This window comes from Dreissena polymorpha, chromosome 14 (genome assembly GCF_020536995.1).
Source record: "Dreissena polymorpha isolate Duluth1 chromosome 14, UMN_Dpol_1.0, whole genome shotgun sequence".
Lineage (NCBI taxonomy): Eukaryota > Metazoa > Mollusca > Bivalvia > Myida > Dreissenidae > Dreissena > Dreissena polymorpha.
In genome coordinates, this window is record NC_068368.1 from 3,833,202 (window position 1) to 3,845,189 (window position 11,988).

At 40.4% G+C, this 11,988-nt stretch overlaps 1 protein-coding gene and 1 long non-coding RNA gene across 2 annotated transcripts; one reads left to right on the forward strand and one right to left on the reverse strand.

Annotated features, from left to right (window-relative positions):
- Positions 1–6,224: 6,224 nt before the first annotated feature.
- On the reverse strand, positions 6,225–9,073 carry LOC127858272 (uncharacterized). The gene is made up of 3 exons (XR_008038836.1): positions 8,314–9,073; positions 7,990–8,044; positions 6,225–7,475 (listed from the first exon to the last, which is right to left on the reverse strand). It is a non-coding gene; the product is annotated as an uncharacterized LOC127858272 (long non-coding RNA).
- Positions 9,074–9,203: 130 nt separating this feature from the next.
- Positions 9,204–11,570, forward strand: LOC127858512 (uncharacterized protein K02A2.6-like). Its single transcript, XM_052395708.1, has one exon. The coding sequence runs from the start codon at positions 9,204–9,206 to the stop codon at positions 11,568–11,570; it is 2,367 nt and encodes a 788-aa protein (XP_052251668.1).
- The last annotated feature ends 418 nt before the right edge of the window (positions 11,571–11,988 follow it).

Genomic DNA, 11,988 nt, shown 5'->3' on the forward strand with positions numbered 1-11,988 from the left:
TCGCAGTCAGTTCAGGTTTTATGCTGTTTGCTGTTCATCAGTAACAAAGGTTTGGAAATGAAGCCTTTTAAACTTGAATCTAGTAAGAAATGTAATTCATTAAATTTAACTGTCTTATAGACTACAAATGCATAAAAATATGTATCTAAGTGGTGAAGGGTTAAACTTCAGGGCTCTTGGTGTTTACTAGTCGAAAATAAGAACTACAAAGAGTTGTTTATTGATTTATAAAATATGTTGTTAAGACGATTAAATTTATTGACAATATTTAACTTCCATGTATATTGATAATAAATAATACTAAAAGTATGTGATTATTTTGGGAAAACAGGTGCATGAAGTGTTCAGATATAATTTACTTTTCCGCTATTGTTTACACTTTCTTGAAAGGTCTTGGTAATTAATACTGTTTATTTATATACAGAAGATTGAATATATATTATGACCCACAGAAATCTAATTTTTGTATGAGCATATTTTTAGCTCCACTGGCCAGAGGCCAGCGGGGCTTATGTCATGGTCCTGTGTCCGTCGTGCGTGCGTCCGTCCGTGCATTAACTTTTTCTTTAAACATCTTCTCCTAAACTACTGGTCCAATTCTGATGAAATTTCTCAGGAATGTTCCTGGGGTGAACCTCTTCCTAATTTGTTCAAATTATGCCCCTGGGGTCAAATTTGACCCTGCCCTGGGGGGTCAAAATTGAAAATTTGCTTATATAAGGCCTATTTTGTGAAAACTTTAAAAATCTTCTCGTCCATAACCATTGGGCTACCAAATTTGGTATGTAGTGACATCCTATAGTCCTCGACCAAGTGTCTTCAAATTATGCCCTTGGGGTCAAATTTGACCCTGCCCCGAGGGGTCAAAAAATTGAAAATTTGCTTATATAAGGCCTGTTTTGTGCAAACTTTAAAAATTTTCTTGTCCATAACCGTATGGCATAGGGCTACCAAATTTGGTATGTAATGACATCTAATAGTCTTCTTCCAAGTTTGTTCAAATTAAGCCCCTGGGATCAAATTTGACTGTTCCCCAGGGGTCACAAAATTGAACATTTGCTTATATTAGTCCCATTTTGTGCAAACTTAAAAAATCTTCTTGTCCATTACTATTGGGCCTATTTCTACCAAATTCGATATTTAGTGACATCTAATAGGTCGCTACTTAGTTTGTTCAAATTATGCCCCTGGGGACGAATTTGACCCTGCCCGGGGGTCACAAAAATGAACATATGCTTAAATAAGGCCTATTTTGTGCAAACTTTAAAAATCTTCTTGTTCAGAATTATAGAGCCTATGGCTACTAAATTTGGTATGTAGTGATATCTAATAGTCCTCTACCAAAATTGTTCATGACTCGCAGATGACCCCTATCGATTTTCAGGTCACTAGGTCAAAGGTCAAGGTCACGGTGACCCGAAATAGTAAAATGGTTTCCAGATGATAACTCAAGAACGCTTATGCCTAGGATCATGAAACTTCATAGGTACATTGATCATCACTCGCAGATGACCCCTATTGATTTTCAGGTCACAGGTCAAAGGTCAAGGTCACGGTGATCCGAAATAGTAAAATGGTTTCCGGATGATAACTCAAGAACGCTTATGCCTAGGTTCATGAAACTTCATAGGTACATTGATCATGACTCGCAGATGACCCCTATTCATTTTTAGGTCACTACGTCAAAGGTCAAGGTCACAATGTCAAATAACATATTGTAATGACCCACCCCACACCCATTATATGCTTAAATGCTTTATTGTTTACTGTTATACTTACGTGGAATGCAGTTTCCAAAGTTATACTACTAATGATTATGATGATGATGATGATAATTGCACTTACCTTGTTATTCGTGTAAGGCTTGCAATGTCCATTGTTTACATCCTTTTAACACAATAATCCATTTCATTTCCATGACTTATTCCGTAATACCACGAATTATTAACTGCACTAACAGAACTATTAGTATTATGTGTATTGTTTCCATTTCGATCCTGTTGTTTATTGACAAGCCATATTTATGCATTATTATGTAAATGTTATGCATAAATCTGACCTGTCATGGCCGCTATGACACAGAATTTGCCAGCATCATTGTGGATTCTGACAGCTCAGGCTGGCGGATTCTGATTGGGTGATTCCCGAGCTGTCAGAATCCTATTGGTTTATTGTTATTATGCTGGCAGGCTGTCATATGGTCATTGGTCAGTTAAGGTCACGTGGGCACTTTCCAGAAAGTATATAAGGGCGCTAGAATTTGAATTTGACAGCACAACTTCCATCTTGGTAGCTCCACTTGTCTGGGCAGTAAAGTGAGTAAAAACATCTTGGGTAACTAAAAATAACTTGTAACGTATTTCCAAGAAAGTGTCCACCAAACTTGTCTAATTTTGCAATAACATATTAAACCTACTAAATAAATATATTATTTAAACTGCCGCCAGTCTTGTTGTAAGAATATAACTCACAAAGAAAACCAATAAACCCATCCTGACGGACGCCACAATTGGTGTCAGAACTGGGGATCGTTCAGTGCCGAAGGACGATTTTACAAACCCGCCTGAAGTGAAGTTATAGTAAATTCCAATGTGATGACGTCATTGAATGAATATATGACGCAGTATTTACTTAGCGCTCGTTGAAGTGGTTTAAAGGGGCATATCCCTCGATAATTAAAAATATTTTATCCGTGATTCGCGAATCGCAATATAGATCTAATATATATTATATAAAATATATTGTGTGTTATTTTTGCATAACTAACATATTGTGTTTATTTAAAAGGCCCGTGTACAAGGAACATTTAATAAATATTGTGGTTAATATAAATCTTTAAATCTTTGACTATTCCTATAAAATAAGTGCAAATTAAAAAATATGGCTAGCGAAAGTTCGGATTCCGAGGTTGTGTTAAATTTGAGAAATTTAGAAAATAGTGAATTCGAAATTAGGAGTGAAGCTTCAGTAACTTCTTCCATGTCTACTGGTCGCCATCGTCGACGTCAGCGAGCAACACCTGTTCCGCCGTGTACGTCGGAAAGTGATTCCGAGGCTGGGTCCAGTCCCGTGCGCCGACATGGCCGAGCGCAAACTCTCAATTTCAACAACGTAGGTGTTGACCGTTGTAACAACTGGAGGACATCCGAACATGTCCCCCATCTCAAGCCAGAGCCATACAGCGGCGAAGAGCCTTGGGAGAGTTATATTTCCCATTTTGAGGATTGCGCCGAGCTTGGTGTTTGGAGCCAGAGGAGCCGTGTTTTATTCCTAGCATCCAGTCTTCGAGGAAAGGCGAGGTAGTTTTATATGAGCCTGGACGAGTACGAGCGCCGCGATTATTGTACGTTGGTAAAACGTATGAAACAACGATTCGGCAGCAGTGTACATGAATCGAAGTACCTTGGGATGTTGGAGAATAGACAGCGCCGGCCCGGAGAAAGCATCATCTCTCTTTGTGACGACATAAGACAACTCACAAAGAAAGCGTACAGACAATTGAACACACAATCACAGGACATTGTTGCTTTAAATCAACTGTATAAAATAATTTCACCCGAAATGAAGTGTCGCTGTATCGACAACAACTGTTCCAGTATTCACGAGGCCGCTGCAGTGATCGATAAGTATGAGTCGATCCTCGGGTATGATCAACAAAGATCCAGCCGTGTTCGAGCCGTAGACACCAACGGCATAGACCGGAAGTTATCAGGTCTCATTAAGGGTCTCGACTTCCGCCTGGAGCGTCTTGAAAGCGTGTCTCTGGCAAGATCAACGCAACAGTCACCCAAAACAAAGAGCGAGTCGCGCAAGTGCTTCAAGTGCCGCTCGGAAGAGCATCTCTTCCGGGACTGTCCTCAGCGTGAACGTCAATCGTTTGGCGAAGTTTCTCGAAACGTTCCTGCACATTTGTCTCAGGGAAACGGCTCACGGTCGACCCAGTAGGTCATGTGTCGACTGAATCCAATCAAAATCGGCCTGCTGGAAATGTAATTCGCACCGGTAGTTTTTCTGATAAAGTTTGGGACAATGGTTTTTACGTGTCAGGCAAACTTGATGTTCAAGAAGTAGAATTTTTAATTGATTCCGGTGCAACATGCTCCATTTTATCAAGTACCGTTTATCAAAATATGCCTAAGCTTTCAAAATACTTATTAACTCCATTTGCATCCCCTGTATTCGATGCCGGTTCAAATCAAATTAACTGTCATGGCCAAACTGCTTTAGAAGTTACATTAAATGGTTGTAATTTCAACATCGAGGTCTTAGTTTGTGACATTTCGCAAGATGGCATAATAGGCCAGGATTTTCTCTTGAAATATGTTGAAATTATTGATTACAAAAGCGGTAAACTTGTTACCCATTGTAATGAGATCCCGTGCTTTGTGGGCTCTGAAAAATCTTTTTCATGTCGCGTTATTGTGCGCAGGACAATTGTAATTCCTGCCAATTCCGCAGCTTTTGTATCCGTCGGCATTTCTAATAAAGATAAACTGACAAAGTACTCGCTGGCGGAACCTATCGGCTCTGCAAATCCTCACTGTCTTATGTTGCCTGGTGTGTTAACTACAAACGATAGTGACCTTAAAATTAATTATGTAAACTGTTCCGACAGCTCTGTAACTTTACACGAAAACCAATCAGTTGGCACTTGTGAACCATACATTGATCAAGAAATTTTTAATAAAGTTCAAGTACGATCAGTGACACCAACTAGTGAAAATAAAATTGTAAACCCCAGTAGAACTGATTTGCCTGAGCATTTAAAAGATCTTTATGATAGAAGCTCGAAATTTCTAGCTAAAGAAGAGTGTCATCAGTTAGCATTATTATTATTAAAATACAGTTCTGTTTTTGCAAAACATTCTAGTGACTTGGGAAAATGTAACCGGGTACAACATCGTATTAATACTGGTCAAGCGCTACCAATTAAACAACCGTTGCGTCGATTACCATTGGCAAAACAGGAAGCTGAGCGAAATGAAGTCAAGAAAATGCTCGAACAGGATGTCATTGAAGCCTCCAAAAGTCCTTGGGCCTCTCCTGTTGTCATTGTAACAAAGAAGGACTCTACCGTTAGGTTTTGCTGTGACTACAGGCAACTTAATGATGTTACCGTTAAGGACGCGTACCCTCTTCCTAGAACAGATGCCTGTTTGGATACATTAGCCGGTGCGACCTGGTTCAGCCAAATGGACTTGTGTTCCGGTTTCTGGCAGATTGAAATGGCACCAGAGGACCGTGAAAAGACGGCCTTTGCCACATCACTGGGATTGTACCAGTGGGTATGTATGCCGTTCGGCCTCGCGAATTCTCCATCAACCTTTCAACGTTGCATGGAGGATGTTCTACGCGGTTTGCAGTGGGTAGAACTAGTCCTCTACATGGATGATATAACCTCGCCAGCAAACACCATCTCTGAAGGCCTGGAGCGTTTGTCCCGTATTTTTGAGACTCGTTGATGCCAATCTAAAGTTAAAGCCTTCCAAATGTGCTTTCTTTCAAAAGAAAATAACTTTCTTAGGCCACATAGTGTCTGAGGAAGGAGTTTCCACTGACCCGGAAAAGATAAAAGCTGTCCATAGTTGGTTAGTGCCAACGTCAGTCAAAGAAATGCGAAGTTTTCTTGGTCTTGCCTCATATTATCGACGTTTTGTGGAAGGTTTTGCTAAAATAGCTCGACCTCTCCACAAGTTATGTGAAAAAGGTATTAAATTTTGTTGGAATGAGGACGCAAATAGTGCATTTGAAACATTAAAACAGGCGCTAACGTCAGCACCCATATTAGCTTATCCAATAACGGGATTATCATACATAATAGATTGTGATGCTAGTGACTTAGCAGTTGGGGGTGTATTATCCCAGGTGCAAAACGGTCATGAACGTGTAATTGCTTACATGAGCAAAGGTCTTAGTAAATGCGAGAAAAATTATTGTGCAACAAGAAAAGATTTTTTGGCCGCCGTAATGGCTTCAAGAACTTTTCACCCCTACATATATGGTCAGAAAACATTGCTTAGAACTGATAACGCAGCTGTAAGTTGGATCAAAAAGCTGAAAACCCCGTCAGGTCAAATGGCAAGATGGTTACAGGAACTAGAAACATATGACCTTGATGTTGTTCATCGGCCTGGGCTCAAACATACAAATGCTGACGCTTTAAGTAGACGACCATGTAAAGTTTGTGAAAGACAAGAGAATTTAAATAATGAAGATACTGACAGTGATTGTGATAATAATTTAATCATAAACCAAAATAACAGTGTAACTATACGAGCAATACAACAAGACGCACAAATAGTTATAAATGGCTGGACCCCTGATGACCTTTTAGTTGCCCAATTAAATGACCCAAATATTAGTCCTATTCTTAATGCTAAGACAAACCAATTAGATAGGCCTTCATGGGATCAAATATCAGATGGTACTTCTTTTCTTAAAACACTTTGGCGCATGTGGGATAGACTTAAAGTAATTAACCAAATATTGTATTGTATTTTCATAGACACGGAAACTGGCTTCGAACAAAATTTACTTATTGTACCGTTAACGAAACGAGATGAAATTATTAAGTATTCGCATGACATTCCGTCTGCTGGACACTTGGGTTTAGAAAAGTCCTTACATAGGCTTAAACAATCGTTCTATTGGCCAGGTATAAAAGAGGATGTTTATAAGTATATCACTAAATGCGATAAATGTTCATGTCGTAAGTCTAATACAGCCCCAATGAGAAATTATATCAATGGTGAACCAATGGAGAGAATTTCCATTGACGTGTTAGGTCCTTTAAGTACAACACTGAAAGGCAACAAATATATTTTAGTAGTAGTGGACAATTTTACAAAATGGACTGAGGCTTATCCCCTGCCTAACCAAGAAGCAAAAACTATTGCTGATGTTTTAGTAAATAATTTCATTTGTCGGTTTGGTTGTCCTCAACAAATTTTAAGTGATAAAGGGACAAATTTCACTTCACAGCTTTTTCAAGATATTTGTGATTTTCTTCACATCGACAAAGTAACAACAAGTTCGCTTCGACCCCAAAGTAATGGTTGTCCAGAACGATTCAACAGAACTCTTCAATCCATGTTGGCCATTTATTGTGAAGATGACCAACAGAGATGGGATGAGTACCTTCCACAGCTAACCATGGCTTATCGTGCTTCCGTGCACAGCAGTACTGGTGTAACTCCCAACAAGATGGTGTTTGGGCGTGATGTAACCCTACCAGTAGAGGCATTTATCGGGTCACCAAATTCTTCAATTGAGGCACGTGATCCAGTGTCATATTGTAGCCAGTTACAGACGGTCCTGGTGAGCTGTCATACAATTGCGAGGAAGTCTCTTCGTAAGAACACAGCATATCAGAAGCGTCATTATGACATCAAGGCGAAAAAGAGGTCTTTTTCGGTCGGCCAAGCTGTTTGGTTGTATAACCCGATTCGACGTATTGGAGTCTGTTCGAAATTGACCTGCAAATGGAAAGGTCCATATGTAATAACAAGGAAATTAGACGACATAACCTATTTAGTAAAGAGTGGACTAAAGTTAAAGCCAAAAGTGTATCACATAGACAGATTAATTCCCTACAAAGGAAACCATATTCCATCTTGGTTTGCTCAATCCTGCAATTAGTCAAGTGCAGATTTCGAATAAATAAATGAATTAAGTAAATATGACTTAATTTTTATATCACTATATTGTGTGTCGGTTTGATCCAAATATATAGTTTATGAGCTGCTGCAAAAGCTGGGGAGAATCAGCTAAGTTGCTCATGAAGTTGTGGTGACCGTGTTAAAGGCACCATAGTATGTGATATGGGCTATATATCACATGTTTTGATAATTGAATTGGCCTGCGCAACCATATTCGTTATCGGTTATTCTTTCATATTTAAATAAATATGATGTTTTATATATTTGGAGCAGACGTTTCAAAATAGTGCTATTAAAAGTAATTAGTCGATTTTAGAGTAATGTGTGATACCTTTGAGTACTTGTGTTGCCTTTTTATTAGGGTGGTGGACACTTTTCGTTGATACCTGAAACAAATAAACTTGCTTTTTGCATATAACATTTTGATTTGGTGAACTATATCTATGTGTACAATAACATGCAATTTGAACAGAACATTATTGGCTTGCTGTTTAAACATTCAGACATTTGTAAAATTCTTAAAGTGTAAAACACATATATTTGAGTTAATGGAGTGTTATGTATAACTGACTCATATAACTTTTTTTTATGAAGATGAAAATAAGTAAGCGAGAACATATAAAGTAGCAAATTTCAAACTTATAAACTGTTATACCTTTTTGTAAATTTACAGAATGAAACACCAAAATTGTTGGTTGTGCCATGCCACATTGGCAACTCAACGTCAATTTGAGAGACATGTCGAGACTGTACATCAGCGCTTGGGAGTGGAGTGTCCATTTTGCCATGTAACCATTAAACGCGCAGCTGATATGAAACGCCACATCCTTACGGTTCACCCAGATGCGAAGGTTCCGGAGACGGCCTTCCATGTCAGGGAGATGGCTTGCCTAGCAATTTTCCAGGATGATTTCGTTAGGGTTTATGGACAATCACGTTCAACAGACCACAGCTTTTGGCAAACTATTTCTTCAGGGTCAAAGAACACTTTCAGCACCCTGTCGGTCTCTTATATTTCCATTAAACATGGATCTTCTACTGTTGAAGGACAATTTGACAATCAGTCATTTTCTTTAAAATTGTCTGATGACATATTTAACCATCCTCTAATCCTGAGACGTTTGGCCAAAAGGCTAGCTCAGCTGCCACTCTCAAACAGTCCCTTTGACGAGTTTACCAGTCCTGTGGATGCGGATGGAGACACCAAGGAGAAAGTCGCTCGAGGAATCGGAGTTGGAGTTGAACATATAACTTTTATGAAAATCAATTGTGTCCCATCTTTCTTCCTGGAACCGAAATTCAAATGGCCTCCCCGTGGCTGGAAGGGAATGTCAGCAGATCTGCGATTAATGCTCACAGAGTTTCAGGCAATGTCAATCTTGCAGGCTAGTGTAGTGTTGTGTGTAAATGAATAGTTGAATGTAACCTGTGGTGTTTTGTACGCCTGTACCATTGATTTTTGCATACGGTGCATCTCAACCGTTAGATGTTAAGGGTTATTTTAGAACAACCATCAATTATAAGGGTAAAACAGTTACTGCTGACATGTATGTTGTAGGTAACACTGACTCTAGGCAGTCCAGCTGTCTCCTTGGGGCCAAAACTGCTCAAGCTCTGGATATTGTTCAGTTTGCATTTTCTTCGTTTGCAGCTTCAAGTTCTCTTCCAGATCAGTACCCTTCTCTGTTTGATGGCAAGATGGGCAAGATAGAGGGCATCTCTGTGAAACTGCACATTGATCATGATGTTCCCCCAGTGACACAGCGTCATAGGCGAATTCCATTCCATGTACGCAAAGATGTTGAGGCTGAACTCAAGCGTCTTGAAGACCTTGATGTTATTGAGCCTATTTCAGGTCCCACACCCTGGGTAAGCCCCGTTGTAGTTGTCTCCAAAAAGTCAAAAGGTGTTCGTGTTTGCATTGACATGCGTGAGGCTAACAAGGCTATCTCTAGGGAGAAACACCCTATGCCAACTGTGGAAGAACTTATGTCAGATTTGAATAGTTCTACAGTATTCAGCAAACTTGATCTGTCCAACGCATATCACCAACTTGAACTTGATGAGTCCAGCAGGTACATCACTACTTTTGTCACTCATGTTGGTTTACGGCGCTACAAACGTCTATTGTTTGGTGTGAATGCTGCATCTGAAATTTTCCAGAAGACGGTTGCAGACCTCCTTGCTGACATCCCTGGTGCAAAGAACTTGGCAGACGACATCATTATTCATGGTAAATCTCAGTCAGATCATGATCGAGCACTTAGCCTTACATTGGAGCGACTGAACAGATGTGGTGCCAAACTCAACAGAGATAAATGTGTCTTTTCTGTAAACAAAATCTCTTTCTTTGGCCATGTTTTCAGCGATACAGGTGTTTCGGCTGATCCAGAAAAAATTAAGGCTATTGTAGGTCACTCAGCTCCTCAAAACCCAGCTGAAGTAAGATCTTTCCTTGGCATGACGCAGTATGTTTCTCGATACATACCTCACTATGCAACCATGACTGAGCCACTCAGACGTCTCACTAGGCAAGATGTTCCTTGGGATTGGTCAAGTGATGCCCAAAATGCTTTTGATAGTTTGCGATCTGCTCTGTCTAGTACTAAGGTGATGGCTTACTTTGACCAGAACAAGTCAACTGAGGTTCTTGTTGATGCATCCCCTGTTGGAGTCGGAGCGATTCTCACTCAGGAAGGTAGAGTTATATGTTACGGAAGCCGTGCACTCACAGACGTGGAACAGCGATATTCACAAACAGATCGTGAGATGTTAGCTGTTGTTTATGGTGTTGAGCACTTCCATCTGTATCTCTTTGCTTCTGAATTCAAGGTGATCACAGATCACAAACCCCTTCTAGGTCTTGTGAACAGTCGTAAACCTGCTTCTGCGCGCATTGAGAGATGGCGTCTTCGGTTGATGCCGTATCAGTTCACACTCGAGTATCGTCCAGGTAAAGATGACCTGAATCCTGCTGACTATATGAGCAGGCACCCATTCACGAAGCCAAAACGTGATAATGCAGCTGAGGCTCATGTTGCTTTCATTGTCCAGAAGGCAGTACCGAAAGCTATGTCCTTACAGGAGATTCAAACCGCAACCAGAGAGGATGCTACACTGCAGAAAGTTATGACAGCCATTCAGTCCGGCAACTGGTCTCACTCCGATTGTACGTCCTTTGTCAGGTTTCGAGATGAGTTTTCGATAGTAGATGGTGTTATTTTGCGTGACCACCGCATTGTTGTTCCCACTTCCTTGCAGCAGCATGTTGTCGAAATTGCTCACCATACCCACCAAGGCATGGTTAAGACAAAGCAACTAGTTAGGGAGAAGGTGTGGTTCCCCGGCATTGATAAGATGGTTGAGGATGCGGTTAGATCTTGTATCCCATGTCAGGCTTCATATCCCGGTCCAAACAAACGAGAACCTATCTGTCCTACAAAGCTTCCTTCTAAGCCATGGGAAGAAGTTGCTGTTGACTTTGCAGGTCCTTTCCCATCTGGCCAATACTTGCTTGTTGTAATGGATGAACACAGCCGGTTCCCAGAAGTGGAGATTGTTTATTCGACAGCTGCCAGAGTTGTTGTACCTAGATTGAAGTCTATCTTTGCTCGACAAGGATTTCCCTCTGTCCTGAAGTCAGACAATGGTCCTCCATTTCAGGGACAGGAATTTGCAGAGTTTGCTTCTACCTGTGGGTTCAAACACCGAAGAATTACTCCTCTTTTGCCTGAGGCCAACGGAACTGTAGAAAGGTTTATGGCCACACTTAACAAGTTTGTTAGGGCTGCAGTTGCTGCGAACCGTGATTGGAGAGATGAACTTCATGATTTTCTCATGCACTATAGAGCAACTCCCCATGCATCCACTCAGATATCCCCCTTTGAAGCCCTGTCCGGGACGGTTTCCTAAACTGTCCCGGATGGTTTACAGGCATAAATTTTAGTACGGCATAGGTTCTTAAGAGGAGTCAATCAACCAATCAGAACACTCGTAACACTTCGCATTTTTGTGCCATTTCGAAAGTGAGAATTTCCTTTTTAGTAACGTTTTCTCGAGTGATTGTTCGATAATTTATCATTTGTACGCGAATATGGACAGAGATCGGTTTTTTAGAGACTTGTCGGGATGTGTTTAATTTTATTACAAGAATTTCAGAGACAAATAGGTCCCTTGAGGTGATTAACTTTTCACTGACAAGATTGAATGCTCTGGCTAGAAATGTGAACAGAATGACCACATCATATCCCGAGTTTACACCTACTCGACAGTTTCAGGGCAGCGACTGTAAAAGAAGAAATTCGTTGCCAATGTCAGAAATACTTTGTGG

Bases quoted from the DNA above. Each gene is read 5' to 3' on its own strand.
- LOC127858512 (XM_052395708.1), top strand. From the start codon at position 9,204: ATGTATGTTGTAGGTAACACTGACTCTAGGCAGTCCAGCTGTCTCCTT.